We start from the raw sequence: 17,867 nt of genomic DNA, 5'->3' as shown, positions 1-17,867 counted from the left end.
GCCTGCCTGCCTGCCTGCGTGCACAACGCGTTTTGGTCTCCATTTCTGATGTCCATTCATGCAAACACCACCCCCCCTCCTCGCGTTCAAAGAGAAAGGGAAAGCTAGGAATGCGTGCACAAAAAAAAAAAAAAGACTGGTGACATACATGCATGTAGCTGCAGTAATAGCTCTATTTCATGTGCACAAACACACACACACCCCTGAGAGGCTGTCTTTATTGATCTGTGCAATCCCTGCAGCCAATTATATCCAGATTAAAAACCCTCCATCATCACCTCCACCTGCTATATGTATGAATCCCAGTGGGCTCCATCACTGCAGGCTTTCTGTCTGTCTGTCTGTCTGGAAAACCTCAGTAATATCATGTAAGGTGCAGCCGGAGAGAGAGGGAGAGAGAGATTCAGGGCTTCCCTCCTGCCGCTTTGTACCAGATGGTCAAACTCTTCCATCCAGCCTTATGTTGGACCTTCAGCTAGCAGCCTTACTGTTCTCTCGATCTGACATGAGCCACAAAGAGCCTCTTTACACTATACTACATTTCAATTCTGTACTGACTAAATTATACCATTTTTTCCCCCCTGCACAGGCCACAGACACACCCCCTTACTACCGTAGTTATAGAGGTGGAAAGCACAAATGTGTCTCTGATGCTACAGGGATAAAGAGGTGCACTGTTGTTATGTGGCATGTTTGTAATCTAATTTAATCAGAAGTCCCTTTTTTGTGCAAATGACATCATGTTCTTTGAAACAGGGCACTTCTTTCTTTTGTTAATTGAATCAGTTTGTCATCAGAAACAGATAAAGAGGTCATGATTACAGGGCGAAAGTCTCCTCTTTTGTTTACATGAAGGGCTACAACTATTTGTCAGGTTTATCAGTTCATTGTTTAGTCTGTAGATTAGTGTAATTAGTGAACAGTGACGTCTTCAAATAGCTTTTTTTTTGTCCGACCAACAGTCTTAAACCAAAAGATATTTAATTAACAACTATATGAAACTGTGAAAAACTGCAAATCTGCCTATTTGAGAGGACAGAACCAGCAAATGTTTGGTTATTTTTGCTTGATAGATGACTTAAATTGATAATAGAAACCATCAAATAATCTTCTCTTTATTTGCTAATAGACTAATCACTTCAGCATTATCTTCATATTATAAAATCGTCTCGCTTTCCTTTTGTAAAACACTGAACCGCCACCTCCGTCCTCGCTCTGTCTGTCTGCCGTCTCGCCAAGAGTCTTGGTGTCGATTTATTCTCCCTGCAGCTGTTTTGTATGCACACAGCATCTTATCATGAGTGAAAGAATAAGAAAAAACACCCAGAGAGACACAGAGATTTCCTATCTCCACTGTGTTTTTCTTTATGGCGTCGCTGAGCTGTAATTATTGATAAGTGTATGTGTGTGTAAGATGACACATGATTGTATTTTTCTAATAAACGCTCAGCACCACCGACTCCTTTGTGGCTGTTTGCTCCTCTTGTTCTTCACTCTTATCTTGTCCTTGGCGATTTGTTAACCTCTGCACACACACACTTTTCTGTCTTTTTTCAGTGTGTCTCTTTTATTCTGTCTCACTCTGCCTCCAGTGTTGCTGCTCTTCTTTCACTCTCACTTTAATTACATCTCACTCTCTGTCCATTCATGCTGAGTAGTGAGTATTATTGCCAGGCCGGTTTGTCTGTGTGTGTGTGTGTGTGTGTTTATACAGTATATGCATGCTTTCTGTGTATGGATGTATGTACACGTGTGTGCGGGGGAGCCGAGTCTTGCCGTGTATTTATCCATTCAGTCAGTGTGTTACTCATCATGGCTTGGAGCTGCGTTTCAAGGGAAGCTGGACATATTGAACTTACAATCTACACTTTTAATGACACATATGTTGCTGCAGTAAATACTAATCTTGGAAAAACACCCTTCAGATATTTTGCCTCGTTCGTCTGGAATAATTTACAGAGTAGACTGAAACTTGATTCACTGATATCGATACAGCAATTCAAAAAATTTGGTTTGAGGTTTTATTGATTTTAGGTGTGACTTTTTATACCTACACCAAGGATGCATTTATTGATGTTGTCTATATGAATGTATATTTAAATCTCTGCTATTTTATTGTTGTATTTCTATGTTATTACCATTAACATTATTATCATTATCAATATTTTTGCTCTGTACTCAGGTCTCCTTTGCAAATGAGATCTCAATCTCAGTGTGACTTCCTGATTAAATAACGTATATTTTTTTAAATATCTAATGTAACAACTGTGTTTAAAGCAGCTTTGATTTACAGACAGGTGACAGATTAAAGGAAAAAACCAACATAAAGTGTCTTAGTAAGGTGTTGGACCACCAGAACAGCTTCAGTACACCTTGGCATTGATTCTACAAGTCTCTGAACTCTTCTGGAGGGATGAACATCATTCTTCCAAAAGATATTCCCTCATTTGGTGTTATGATGATGGTGGTGGAGAGTGCTGTCTAACATGTCAGTCCAAAATATCCCATAGTGGTTCAACTGGGTTGAGGTCTGGTGACTGTGAAGGTCACAGCATATGATTCACATCATTTTCATACTCACTGAACCAGTCAGTGACCCCTCGTGCCCTGTGAATGGGAGCATTGTCATCCTGGAAGAGACCACTCCCATCAGGATACGAATGTTTCATCATAGGATAAAGGTGATCACTCAGAGCAACTTTGTATTGATTAGCAGTGACCCTTCCCTCTAAGGGGACAAGTGGACCCAAACCATACCAGCAAAATGACCCCCAAAGCATAACAGAGCCACTGGATCCCCTCACTGTAGGGGTCAAGCATTCAGACCTGTACCAGTTTTTTTCTTTAATTCGTCACCCGTCTCTATATATTTATATCAACAATGAATCACATCACTACTTGATGTATGTGAAAGGAGTCCCTCGAAGTGATGAACCCACAGAGAATTATTACGTAACTCTTCAGTTCTCCTTGGAACATTTTTGCATCTTTCAGCAAATTGTTTTGATTTTATTTACTTTATCTGTTGCAGCTTTACTGTTTTGGTTCAGTCTCTTCACTCTCATTAGTTATGTTTTAGATCCGCAGCAGGCAGCTGTTTACACCAAAAAACACATTTAAACACAGTACAGTACCTGCCCAGCACCAATCAGACACAGTTAGCGACTAGCTGTTAAGCGTGGTGGAGCATTTAGCAGCTAAAAAGCCAAATACCTCCCACAGGAGTTCATGTGGATCAAAACAAGCTTATTACATTCGCCAGGTGGCCAGAAACAAGATGCCAAATTAATGATATTGTTGTCACATAACTGCTGGATGTGTAAACAAGTTCGCTAAATCAACTTAAAGGGTGATAATATCAGTTAATGCAGATTCAAAACCTTTATACTGTATGTGATTTAAAAGTTCAAGATAAAGAAACGTGACCCAGGCGAGATTATAGAAAAATAAGATGTCAAAGAGAAAAGCATAAAGTAATGTTAGATAATCAAGTTAAAGGAATAGTTTGAAATTTTGGAAAATACACTTATATACTCCTTCTTGCTTATAGTCAGATGAGAAGATTGATACCACTTTTATGTCTGTACTGTAAATATGAAGCTACAGTTAGCTATTAGCTTAGCTTAACTTAAAGACTGGAAACAACTAGCCTGGAAACAACTAGAAATGGAAAAAAAAATCCAAATAGGAAAATTGTGGTTTACAGAGAGTTACGTGCTGAAACTGTTTGAGTTAGTAGTAACGAGACGTGGAGACAAAGTCTCTGTGTCCGTCTGAGAAATCTTTTCTGTTTGTGGTCGGATTAAATACTGAGATGTAATGTTAATTAATGAGCTTCAGAGCTGTTGGAAAGTGTATTTGTTGAACTTTGGAGTGAGTCAAGCTAGCTTTTTCCCCTTCCTTCTATTCTTTATGCTAAGCTAGGCTAATCACTTCCTGGTTAAGTGAATACGTGCATTTCCCAAAATGTTGAATCATAAGATTCTGTGACCTGAGTAGGAATTTCGGCTTTAGTACCACTGGAAAGTGTTATGTAATGATCTCGTATATTATTTTTTAGAACTGTTACCAAAAATGGTGCCTTGTTAGAATTCAAATAGTCACAAATTTTCATACTTGTAATAGCAGAAACTGGGACCAGTTAGTCCATTTATTGCTGTCACAGAATCTGAAGGGTCACAGATTTTGGTTTAACACCAGTTCTGGATGTACACTGTGTAATAACATCTGTATATCACATAAGTTTTCTGCTCAGGTAGCTCAGCTAGGAGTTTATGATGCAGAATTGAGCATTACATCTGTCGGTTGAGCATGAATGTCAGTGAAACTCCTATCAGTGGCTGTTGGAGTGCAGGAATGCTGCTCTGGAATGACACAAAGACATGCACTGGCAGTTATGGCCGTTACTCTTCAAATGTCTGCTTTTCTCTTTCTCTGTCTCTGTCCTGACCTTCTTTTTGTTTTTTTTCTCTCTCTTCCTCTTTCATACTCCGTTGCCTGGATTTCTAACTGCTACCGCTACATCTCTGTCAAAGTCTCCGTCTGTTTCATGTCACTCCTGCGCTTTTTCTCCTCACACTCAGGCTAAACTGTGGGAGCAAACAGTGTGAATGCAAACCCTGGATTGTGAGTTATAAATCAGGCCAGACAAACATCCAGCATCCCTGCATGGTCTGATTCAGCCACTGCACGCTGTCAGAGGAAGAGGCAGCGGCCAAGATCCCGGCATGGATATGTGTGTGTTTGTGTGTGTGTGTGTGTGTGTGTGTGTGTGCAAGTGTAAGAGCTGTTGCATGCTGGCTTGTATACAGTATATCTTCATTTTTGTGTGCTGAATATAAGTCAACGAGTTCAATACTAAGTCTTAGTTGAGTACTTGGCTGACAGAAAAAGTAATCAACAACGGTTTTGATAATAAATTAATCATTTAAGTCATTTATCCAGCAAAAAAATCAAATATTCACTGATTCCAACCTCTCGAATTTGAGGATTTGCTCCTTTTGGCATTTTATAAAATTATAAATTGATTATCTTTACGTTTTTGACTGTTGGAAAAAATAAGCAGAAGACATTAATGTCACTTTGGGAGATCTGATGGACATTTTTTCACAGTTTTGTTACATAGTACAGATTAAACGATTAATTTAAAAACTAACAAAAGTTTTAACTGAAAATGAAAATAATCACCTAGTCAGTAAAAATAAATAAGGCTGAAACAAGGTGAAGAAATAAGTATAACTAGAAGACTGAAAAAATAATAATATTAGAGAAAATAATAATAATTTGAGTGCTAAAACAAGTAGCCGGTTTGTCAATTAATGGATGGACAGAAAATTAATTAGCTTAAGTAATTTTGTCAATTAAAAATGACCAGAATCTACTTGTACTTGCTTCTAAAATGTGAATGGTCTTCTTTGTTTTCAATAAGTTCGTTTACATGCGCACCAATATCCTTGTTTTGATCATATTAGGGATACGGTGTTTACATGGAAGATGAGAAACCTGGTTATTCATATCCCTGTTTACACAATTCTAACAGTATCCAGGCTTCTAATCATCAGTCGTGTCTCGATTTCTCACCGTCTCAGCCGCTATCTTCTGTACCATCGAAGACTGTTCAAAAACCTGGATGAGGTGTTTACGTGAAACAGTATCCTGGTTTCTATTAGAACACTCCAGGTAGCATCTCCAGGTTTCTCAGAACTGGGAGAAGGTGTTTACATGGGCAAAACATAACCAGGATACTAGTGCACCAGTAAACTCACTCTATGATAATACACTTAATCTCCTCGCCTGACAAAACAAGCAATTTAAAGACGTCAAGTATAAAAAAAAACGTCATCTGCATTTTTTAGAGTTTTCTGATATCTTATAGGCCAATAAAAATAATTTCAGAGAAAACACATTGTCAGGGTTTCGAAGAAGTGAAAGGAAGTGATATCACTTTGTCTCACACTCCTTCACCAGTGTTTCTGCTGGTAGTTTTTTTTTTTTTTTATTTCTTCAGAGGTCTAATTTTCCCCTCACAGAGCTGTAATAACACGGTGTGGCTTTGAAGCTTCCATTCGGGCCCTATTTATAAAACCGCTAGTTGCAGTGGCACTGACTCACTGTGAGCAAGCAGCAGGGAAACTGACTTATACACACACACACACACACACACACACACACACACACACACGCAGAAACACAACCACAAGAACCGAGAGACTGAAACACACAACCATACACCAGAGAACCGCAGAGAATTCTGGGAAGGCTTTAACCTCTTCCTAGAAGCGTTGCTGTGGAGACGGGGATTCAGGAAGTGGGGCTTTGCCAGCGGTCTAGCCAGGGGCCAGCAGCGGGAGGAGGAGGAGGAGGAGGAGGAGGAGAAGGAGGAGGAGGAGGAGGATTTTTTGGCAGCACTAACCCAGATGGAAATCCCTGCCGTTGTGTTGGACTCACACATCGGACACAGAAACATTCCCACCCTGTGACCACCGCTCAGGTCACTACACAGTTTAGTCTGCTGCAGCCTCGGGGGGGAAAAAAGACAGAAGTGCTGTTTCTTTGGCAGCCAGCAGAAGTTAGTCGGTCAGTAAAAACACACGGTTTGTTTGCTGAGAGGAGTTTCTCAGAAGCAAGAGCAACCGTTTTTAATTGTAACTGGATTAATTGAGACACACAGATAAATATTTGGCAATTATCCAACAAAGAAAACCCAAGACAAATAAAAATACTCAAAAATATTTCTACTTTAACAATCAAAACCTGTAAGTTCTGATAAGTACCTATAAGTACCTTCTCTTAATGATTTTGGCATCCATTCTGGATATTCAAATACATCATTTTTTACCAGCCTGAGTGATCAACGTGCTTCTATTGTCATTAATTTCAGACTTTCTCACAACCTTTAACCTTTGTGTTGTAGACTAAACAATAATCTCCCTTGTTTCGCTTTGTTTTAAGAAACTGATCATTTGAAATTAGATACGTTGCATCTCAGCAACCTGAGATGTCAAAATCAGGTTGTTTTACAGATACGTGTTGTTACCTGGAGCTGCTACATCCGGGAGAGTCCCTCCTTCTATTCTTCCTCTCTGAAGACAGTGAAGATAAAGGAGAAGCGAGGAAATCAGTTACTCCTGCAGTTTGGATGCTGAAGAGGGATTTTAGTTTTCTTTGAACTTGTTTACAGTGATAGAGAGTGTTCGTCTTGCCCTTATTATTGTTAAGTTTTGGCTCCTGAAATACAAATTGTCTGCACATGCTATGGCTGACCATTTTTGAATTTATGCTGTAGAGTTTCATATTTTTAGTCACACGGCTGACGTGGCTCTAGGACTGGCAGCGTCAGACAGTTGGTCCAGACTTAAATATCTAAACAACTCTTGGATGGACTAGCACAAAGTTTGTACAGTCATTCATGGTTCCCAGGTGATGGATCCCATTGACCTTAGTGATCCATTGGTTGGTTTTAGTGAAATGTCTCTGCAACTATTGGATTGCCTGACCATTAATTTGATATATTGGTACATCCATGCCCCCCCTTGTGATACCTTAACTTTTCATCTAGTACCGTCATCAGGTCAAAATTTCCTTTTGTCTAATGCTTTGGTTTATGACCAAAAACCTGCAAAACTAATGGCATTCCCATCAAAATCCCAAATGTTAGCATGCTAACAAGAAAAGTGAGATGGTAAACATGGTAAATATTACCTGATAAACAGCATATAGCTCAAAGCAACACTGTGCCTGCAGGCTCTCAGAGCTGCTAACATGGCTGCAGACTCTTTGTGTATATTTCCTGTCTTCCACACAGCCTCCATTGATTTCCATAAGCTTTGAATATCAATTAGCAAACTCTCTAAACTTGCTTTAGTCGTATAATCCAACACACTGAACATTTTGTTTGCTTTTATATTCTGGTAATGCAGTTGTAATTCCAGATTGAATGGAAAAGTTGGTATTATTTACCTTGTAACTGACACAGATGACTTTGACTTTGATAGATTACAACAATGCAAGTTTTAAGCATAGTTTACAAAATGATTAGCAGTTAAAGTGTATTTAAATTTTATAGTAAAACGTGCTAAAAAGTCTGTGAGTCAAATTAAAACCAAAACACAGCAGACGCTCACCAACCTGCTGAACTGCTGGGACACTTTGTGGAGCTCCAATATTAGAGCCAATAAAGCCAATTCATTTTCACAGGACACTGGTGTGCTGAGGTTGGAGGTATTGATTTACTGATTCTGTGACAGACAGAACAGAGCATCAGGTCCCCGGGGTCCACACACACACACACACACACACACACACACACACACACACACACACACACACACACACACACACACACACACACACTGACTCATGCTTACAACACATATTTACTGTTTCACACTTTTCCTCATTATAATCAATACGTATTGAATTTAAACTTAATGACAATAAAACAGGATTCAAATTAAAGAGACAGTCCGTGTAAAGATGGATGAGCAACAGATAGAGTGATATAAAAGGGGAGAAAGAAGGAAGAGAGAGAAAGGGCAGTGGGTGAAAGTGAGACGAAGAAAGAAAAGAAAGCTCTCTCCTGTCTTACTGGCATATTGACTTTCTTTAAAAATAGAAATACTAGAGAAGCTTTGAAATCTTATCTCCTCTCTTTAGTCTTTCCTCATCTCAGACCAACTCTACTGAACAGTTACTGCGAAGAAATTCCTCTTTTCCATCAGAGCGCTGAGCTGTCTTTCCTCAATCACAACTAGCATCATCCATATGATCAATTAATCAGCTCTGAGCTTTTTTTAAAAAACTTTATTGTTAGGCCTTAGTGTGTGTGTGCTTTTATGATGTTTGTGAATGTGTGTCCATGTACTGTATCACTGTATAACTGCATAACACAGTACACTGAAGCTTTCAGAAAGTCACTATTTGTGAGCATAATTATCTGGTTTTAATACATCTAAGATATATCTTTTTATGCTAGAAGTTATATTGAGAGTAAAATATTTATTAGGTGTGTAACTTTACACTTTAAAGGAATTGGTGGTAAATTTAAACTTGATTTAGAACAAAATTTTATTATAGAAAACAAGAAGGACCACAGTCACACTCGCAGCTCTGTGATGTTGTGTTTGCTTTGAGCTAAATGGTAGCGTTTAAGTGCTAACATGCTCACAATGACAATTACTGGATGTTTAGCGGTTTATGTTTAACATGTTCACCATCTTTAGTGTGTTTGTGTTAGCATACTGGAAGTATTTGGTCATAAATCAAAGTATTGGATAAAAAGATAAAAAAAAGTCAGGTCAGCCATTTCAACAAAGTCTTAAGTATTCATCCTCCGGGGACCTTGGATATCTGTACCAAATTTCATGACAATCCATCCAATAGTTGTTGAGATATTTCACTCTGGGTCAAAGTGGTGGTCTGATTGACCGCTATGCTGCTAGCATGGCTAAAAAATGTACTTAAGGATTTTTAGGGAATTTAGGGAATAGGCCAGTATGCAGATGATTCTCTGAAGAATCCTAATGGATCAACTAGTGGGGAATGTTATAAATCAGGAATATAATAATTATTAATTAATAATTAACAAAAATGTTCATATATTATAGGCTAAGATTTGTTTAGCCAGTTCATTTTGGGGTGGAATTTCATTGATGTCTTCTCATCTTAGTTCACACATCATCAGTCCTCCAGCAGGCCTCAGTAATCATCTTCGTGTCTCGTGCTTTCTGCTTTCATCTTTTCCTCAGAGCAGTTGTTTCCTCCTCCAGGCTGCCATCATTGTAGCCTCCTGAACTCTTTAACTGTTGTCTAGACACGACGACTAGTTTAACCCAGTTGTTTCTTCCCCTTCCTCTCTTTCAGTTTCCTGATCGCTGCGTTATTGTATTACTGTTGTTTCATTGCTGTTACGTTGAAACTTTGCATCATTCATGATGCGTGATCACACTGTAAGGCAGCGATGAATTATACAGCTCCACTTTCTCTAAAACTCCTTCTTCTCTCTCTCTCCCACAATTCTTCTGCTCCCGTCTTTCCTTCTCCACTCTTTTGACCTTATTTCTTTCCCCTCCCCCTCCTGCTCTACATCCCTCACTCCACCATCCATCCCTCCTTCTATTCTTCCTCTCCTTCCTCTTCCTCAACGCTCTCCTTCCTGCAGCCCTAAAGTGAGATGGAGTCGTCAGATGATGATACTCTGAGCGAGCGCTCCTGCGTCAGCGAGCCGTCCTTCCGTAGCGAGCGTTCAGGGGGGTCATTGTCCCCGTGCCCCTCCGGACTTGTGGGGCCCCCAGGAGACACGTTGCCATGGAACCTGTCCAAGCACGAGAGGAGGAAGAGGAAGAGCCAGGACTCAGTGCTGGACCCTGCGGAGAGGGCGGTCGTTCGTGTTGCAGGTAAGAGAGAAACCAGACCGCTGACGGTTCCCGAATCACACACTCGTGCTGTGTTTACATACTTTCAGTGGTCCTTAGAGCAAGGCAACAACTGTTGAGGAGAAATACTCCACATCAAGAGGACTGTGGTTGTTCTGAGAAGCTTCCAGTGGTGCATATGTGTAAAAGCGTGAATGTGGAGCAGGATGTTGCTTGAGAAGAGTGAGTGTGCTCAGTGGTCAGTTCATGAAAACACTGGATTTATGCTAAATCTGTCATGAAAACTGATGTTTCCTTCTTGCCCTGTTTCTCCTTTCCACATGTTGAATTGCTCTTGAGCAAGAAGAGCCTGCCAAATAAATGTAATGTCATATAAACATCTATCATAATAAGAAAGATGATATCTCAGTGTCTTGTCAGCAACCTCAAACCCACAGTGAAAGCGTCTGTAATGGACATTGACTCTTGTGGTATTTTGTGAAATCATACTGAAGAAAAAACAATTGATTGAAATGCTCATCAGTTTTTTCCAGTAAACTTAAAAAAACCTCACCTCCCTGTGATTGACTGATGACTTTCTGCTCACCCCAAATAGTGAATGTGAGATGTGGAAAGATGAATATTCAGATGTCAGATGTAAAGAGGGAATTCGTGCATGATTTGAATAACACAGAATAAAACTGATGAGGTTTAATGAAGGATCTGTATCCAAAAATGATAAAAAATGATATTTGATTTGTTATTTCAAACATTTCTTACGGAGGACTTCCAAACTATTAGTCATTTTATAATCAGATGTCTTGAAATTTTTTCAAGCATTGAGCCAAAGTTACAGAATTTGTCCACTCGGTTCTCATTTGCTGACATTTTCTTGGACGCTGATCTTTTAATTCCTTCTGGTTGTGCTTAAAGGCTCACATGCTAGAAAATGACACGTCTTATTAAAATTCCACATTCAGTAAATGTCACAGAAGATGAGAGGAGATGACATCTTATAGTTTAGCAGAAATATGTTGTTGGGATAAATATGTCTATAATTGCTATTGAAAGTCCTGTAAGACTCAAATCCAACATTGTTATTAAGATTTTTTAAGTGGTGGTTCTTAATGTCAAAACAGGGTGAATATTTGTGTTTTCTTTTTCTCCACCATGTTTAGAACACTGAGACATGAAATCTAGTAAATGTCATTTTATTTATTTATTTGACAGAGATGCTTGTTAATCAACATAAAAAAAGAACTGTGAGTTTGCATAAAAACCCAGTTTCATCTGTTGCTACTGGCCAAATGTTAAAAAGGCAACTTAAAATTACAATAATAGTAAATGTCATATAACACATGCATCTGAGTTATAGTCATCATGTACAAACAGTGTTAATAACAGGAGAAATTAACCCTGAAGTGGTTTTATCAAGTGCATCCTTAGACTCAGACTTAGAGTTAAAGATTAGCTACATTCACCTCACTCTCTCTTCCTGTCCCACCACAGGATGACTGTCCTCCCTTTCTCTCTTTCCCTCTTGTTTCTCCTCTCTTACTCGTAGTAACAGAAGATGGAGGAGAAATGTAGGTTAGTCAGTCCTCTGGAGAAACCAGGGTTCCCCTGCTCGCGTAATGAGACACTGGTAGCACGCTAACAGCTTCCTCTCTTTTAGTAGAGGCGGGGATTCCATCTTGATAATTGAGATAAATGATATAAAAGTGGGTTTAGTGCTGTGCATCATATAATCTGAGGCTTTTTCAGCTCACATAGATTCGAGCAATATGTCATAATTGTGCTTATTATTTACGGTTTGAGGCTTTTACACATAAATGTACATCAGTGGCTGGATGTCTGCTGCATCCTCAGCATACATAGTAGTTATACCTCTGTTGAAGAGCCGCTTTCAGTCGATTCAAACACTTAGATCACCAACATTACAGCCAACCAACAGCACTGCTCAGCTGCAGCTGCTATAAAAATATCAACAAAAGCCTGTTTGTTTTATACCTGTCTGTTTAAGATTGTTAAGACAAACAGAAGTGATACATTTTCTCCAGTTTTTTAAATAAACAAAATAATAATAATATTTTAAAAAACTAATCACCATTGTTCCCATCTGTTATTTTTGTCCATAAACAGTTTCTCAATTGAGTTTTAAGAAAATGCATATATCACAACAGTAGTGTATACTGTATTCTGATATTGTGATAAAATATACTGTATACCTTCTAATAAATAGAAGACTTTATCCACATTTCTCATCCCTATTACACACTATCAGCTGGAAATGATCAGCAAATAGTTCAATAGCATCCTCAACTCTTGCTGTCCATTTGTTTTATGTGCAAGTTTTTGTTCGTTTATTTAGTTATAAGCTTGCAGCGGACTGTAAATGTCAGTTTTGTGAGAAGTGATGGGGGTTGGAGAGTTGAAGTGGTGAGGCAATGACAGGATAGTAAAAGCCTACTTTATAGAAAGGGAAACAGCATGTAGGTCAGGACAGGGTGAAGGGGATGATGTCACTGCAGAGATGAGAGAGAGAGGGAGAGAGAGTTTTGTGTGTATTGTGTTTGTATGTGTATGTTAATGCTCTTATACTGCACACGTTGATGAATGACATTTCTGCATTGGAAACATTTTCAGTTGGCAGACGCCACCAGACTTACAGCATTAATGTTTTAGAGTCTCTAAGCTTCTGTGTCCGTTCACAAGAGAAGCTTGTGTGGTGTTTTTGGGAGATATCTGGTTTTACAATCAGTGGCATTTACAGCTGGTTTAAGAGGAGCTTTCAGCTGAGTCTCGTCTTTTCCCCAAATCTGTCTGTAAATCTTCGGAGGGAAGATTTACAGTTTCTGTGAGCCAAGACGTTGGCTGTTGAAACAGAGGGGCAGCTACAGGACTTAATTTTTGATTTCAAGGACCAGTGTGCAGGATTTAGTGGCATCTAGCGGTGAGGTTGCACATTGCAACCAACTGAACCCCCCCCCCCACTTCCAAGCATGTAGGAGAACCTACAGTGGCTGCAAAACTCACGAAAAATGCGAAAGGTCCTCTCTAGAGCCAGTGTTTGGTTTGTCCCTTCTGGGCTACTGTAGAAACATGGCGGTGCAACATGGCAGCCTCCATGGAAGAGGACCCGCTCCCTGTGTAGATATAAAGGGCTCATTCTAAGGTAACGAAAACACAACAATTCTTATTGTCAGGTGATTCTACAATAATGAAAACATAATTATGAATATTTTATTCCATTTCTGCCAAGTCTGTTCTGCTAGATGCCACTAAATTCTACACACTGCACCTTTAATTTGACCTAATTTTGTACAGGAGAATTTCTGTGTAAAGAACTGATGTATGTGTGTATGAGTGTGTGTCTGATTAATTGTTTTTGTGTTAGTGTGGATACAAGAAGTGTTGCTATATGAATACAAATCATTTTAAATACATAATAAGTTCTAATAAATAAGTTTATCTCTTTAAGGAAGCAGGCAGGCTGTTCTGTGGTGATTATCATGGCTCCAGAAACAAAGAAAAAAAGATCAACTGACGCGTACGGATGATGACAAGAGTAAAAGTGACAAACGTACGTGTCAATACAGGAGTGGAAGGAGGAGAGTGTGCGTGCATATTTGTAGAACTGCGTGTTTGTGTGTAAAAGAGAGACGGTCACATGTGCACACATTTACACATGCACTCACATGCACCGAGTCTGAAAGAGGGATAATAATAGATGAAAGGAAAGAGATTTAAAAAAGGGCAGCTTCATGGTTAAAAAAAATCAGTAAATGTTCTACATAATGTGAAAACTAAGCTGAACACTTGCAGAGAAAAGCACAAAACAACAAAACAACTGTAAAGCAACCTGAGAGTATTACCAAAAATAGAATTGGCTTAAAGGACAGGTTCACAATTTTTAAAAATCTGTCTTAAAACAACAGTCAGGAGCCCAAATGAACATTGAAACAGGTTTTGCTCTGTAATTATTCCTCCTGTTCATACTGACCATTAGAAGATCCTCTCCAAACACTTTTATGATGTAAGTGATAGGGACCAAAATCCACAGTCCACAATTTGAAAGTTTATTTGAAGATAAAATGAGGTTTCAAGTGTCTGAGTTGTCCAGAAAGTGGATATCTTCCATAGTTACAGTCTTTTTAGTAAAAAATTCCTTCTCTGTGTTTCCCTGATCAGCTGCATAGTAACAAAAATAAGGAATTTGGCACTAAAAAGACTGTAACTTTGAAAGATGATGACTTGATTTCACTAATTTGGTCGGCTGAAACTTCATATTAGCTTCAAATAAACTTTTAAATACGATATCACACAAAAGAAGGACTGTGGATTTTGTCCCCCATCACTTACATTGAAAGCGCCTTATGAACGGATCTCTTAATGGTCAGTATGAGCAAGAGGACTTTATGAACCTGTCCTTTAACATTTAAAAGGACACACAACTCTCTTTCTGACATCAGTATGTGATGATCAGAAAAAAAAAAAACTTTACTGCACTCTTAACTGTTTACATGTGAAAGATTAGTTACAACCAGATCTGAGCGGTGATGTGGAATCAGTTACCATGCTGGAGTCCAGATAAAGAGGGCCGGCGTCACTTTGATGTGCTGTGGTCATCTTTTCTCACTGAGCACATACAGTAATCTCTCAGCACAAAATGTTTCGACATTAGTTTCACCTTCACTATTGCCGTCCTCCACCGAGCTGGTCTTTTTAAAGTAAGCACATAAGATAAAAGAGGAAAATCTCTTTACAGCAGAAATGATAAAAGCAAACGAAGAGATTTAGTTTTTGTTGAATTGTACGTCTTAAAATTTTTAGGTCAGGTTTTCTCCATCTGTCATGGCTGCCGGCAGATATGATGGAGTCGATCCAAATGACCTCATATGATATGTTTCTAATGAACGCTCTGTGAGACAAACAGCTAAATTTTTCCACTCCTCTTTTTTAATGTCTTCTGGATCGAAATGTGGCATGTAGTGGAAATTAACAGCTGTGCTGACGTTTGGACGCCAAGTGGTTTTATGTGTGTGTGTGTGTGTGTGTGTGTGTGTGTGTGGGTCGGGTTAGGTAAAAACATAACAGAGGGCAATTCTGAAAGCGTGAGAGAATAAAAACATTAAGAACTATTATGTGCGATTATTAAAACGGACAATTAGGGTGTTTTCCTGGCAGCACCTTTGGGCTGAGTCAGCGAGTCAGACTTTGTGTAGAGATTATTCGGTTCTGACAGCAGCAGGTAGCAGCTGAGTTGACGTTGGCGCCGTCACAAACCACCCAGGGGTTTAAACACAGATGACGCCTTTATAACACTGCCAATATTCTGCTGTGGGAAATCTACTCTACGCTCACCTAACAAACATCTCTGAACGCTGCTGATTTGTAGAGCCAATACTATACTATGTGTGTGCAGTGTGATACAGGCTCTCTAGACTCATTATGAAGCATTTCTTTAGGGAGAATGCAACAAGCAGCACCTGCTCTTACAAACTGATTTATAATTTCACAACTCTTCTCCATTATGCCATGTTTCATCCCCCAAATGTCTGTGGGTTTAAGCCTGAGAGGGTTAAATGAGCAATTAGATTTGATGATTTCTGTCTAAACCCATTTGCAGGGCAAAAATGAGCTCTGGGCTCATATTGTTTGATTGATGTTCTTTGTTAGTGATTTGACTTGTGCAGCACTTTGTAACCTTGTTAAGAAAGGTGCTACATAAATAAAGATGATGATTATTATTATACTGACAACCCCTCATCACCATTACTGCTCTGTGAATTGCGCTAAGTAAACAAATAAAACAGATTTATTTAGTAATGTGCACCATGTTTTTTTTTAAAGTTTTTTAAAGTTTTTGACACAAGGCCCTTCTACAACAGATGAAGATGAAGACCCTGGTCATTTCAGCTGATCTAGTCATTTACAGGTGCCCACAGTGGATCTGGGGCACCGGGACAGTCGGCTGTTTACTTCATAATAAAGTTCTTTGTATGCAAAATTTGGACTTTGAGAATAATATGAATTCCATTTAAAGGAGGAATGTGTTGAGGTCACCTTTAGATTTCCTTAATTATTCAGGCTTAATCATTGTTATTAAGAAATGGATGAGCTTTGACCATTCAGTTTTGAAAAATTTGGTTAAAAGTAGAAATTGCTATGTTGTACTGTAATTTCTCTTATGTAGTCACATGACTAGTTGATAGACTGTATATAATGAAACTCTGATGAAGGCAACATAGCTGAAAATGTTTAGTGAGTAAAGCATTGCATATATATGAGAAGAGCTGTGAGAGAACTTGTACTGAAGCTAACGCTGGTCTTCACCTCTGTGTGTTTTCAAAATCAGAAATATTGTAATTTCTTTAAATTTGCACAGTAAAAGTCTTTTTTTTGGGGAAGCAAACAGAAAAAAATGACACATTTTTTTACAGTCTAGATAAAATGTTTCTATTCAAACAGTTTAAATGAACTTCTGATTTTTAAGAAACTGGAAACATGTTGATCGAAATGATAAAATTCTTCTCCTCTCTTTGGGTTTGACATTAATAGCAAAGCAGGAGTCTGCGATGCTGCCAAATTCACTCTGTAAGCTCAGAGCGATGCAACATTAGCTCATGTCTCTGGTAACATCCAGTATTTCCCAGGCGTGTCCGGTGCTCACCCAGGCGTGAAGGCTATTGTGATGATATTACATTTTACATAATATGGACTGTGTGTTTACATTGACCTCAATTTCCATTCAGGCAAAGGCTGGAATGTGAAAAATGAATACATTACGCCGCTTGTGCCAATAGGCTACATGATAAACAGTCCAGTTACAGACGTAAACAGAAGCATTTATTGGTTAGAAAAGTTAAAAGAAGCCATGAGTAATACAGAGAGCTAGAATCCAAAAATAAGAGGACAAAAAGATCTGCTCTGACTAGAATATTTATTTTTGTTAGAGAAAGAACTGAAATAGAAGCAAGAAGAGGGAAAGTTGCTTTCCTACAAGACTTTAGTAAGATCAAGCAGAAGTAATGGAAAGAGAAAGAAGGGAAACACAAGGTGCTTTGTGAGAGAGATGAATTTTGAGGATAAAGAGAGACGCTGCTGTCCTGACTCTGTTATTCAGCCTCTCTGGTCCGCTCAGCCTGCCCGCTGTGCATGAATGTCAATGAAACTTCCCAACAGCTGCTGGTTTTTCTGTTTATGTGAACAAGAGTTTCACTTTTCACCTCTGGAATTATGAATTCTAGTAAGAAAGAGGCCTGGATGATCTGCAAGGAGAGATGTCATAGTTAAGCACATTAAGATGTCTGTAATGTGTGCTTATATATGTATAGCTTTGTTTAGTTTGGTTATTTGCAGTGATAGCAGAAAGGAAGTGGTCAGGACAGAAAATTGTGTAAATTTAGATGATTTGTTTTTTTATTATTATATATTTTATTGGTGCAAAGTGACATTAACAGATAGGTAGAAACATGAAGCAAGGACACAAATGACAAGAACTACACCAACAAA

At 38.8% G+C, this 17,867-nt stretch overlaps 1 protein-coding gene across 16 annotated transcripts in view; it reads left to right on the top strand.

Moving 5' to 3' along the window:
* The window catches only part of LOC137198389 (microtubule-actin cross-linking factor 1-like), a 236,432-nt gene that overhangs the window by 1,197 nt on the left and 217,368 nt on the right, over nucleotides 1-17,867 (top strand). For all 16 annotated transcript variants that reach the window (XM_067612193.1, XM_067612191.1, XM_067612198.1 and 13 more), the window contains exon 2: nucleotides 10,160-10,394. In XM_067612193.1, the coding sequence (XP_067468294.1) occupies nucleotides 10,172-10,394 (223 nt within the window). In that variant the 5' untranslated portion in view covers nucleotides 10,160-10,171. The remainder of the gene's footprint in view (nucleotides 1-10,159; nucleotides 10,395-17,867) is intronic.

Source organism: Thunnus thynnus, chromosome 15 (genome assembly GCF_963924715.1).
Source record: "Thunnus thynnus chromosome 15, fThuThy2.1, whole genome shotgun sequence".
Lineage (NCBI taxonomy): Eukaryota > Metazoa > Chordata > Actinopteri > Scombriformes > Scombridae > Thunnus > Thunnus thynnus.
This window is presented reverse-complemented; position numbering and strand designations above follow the sequence as displayed.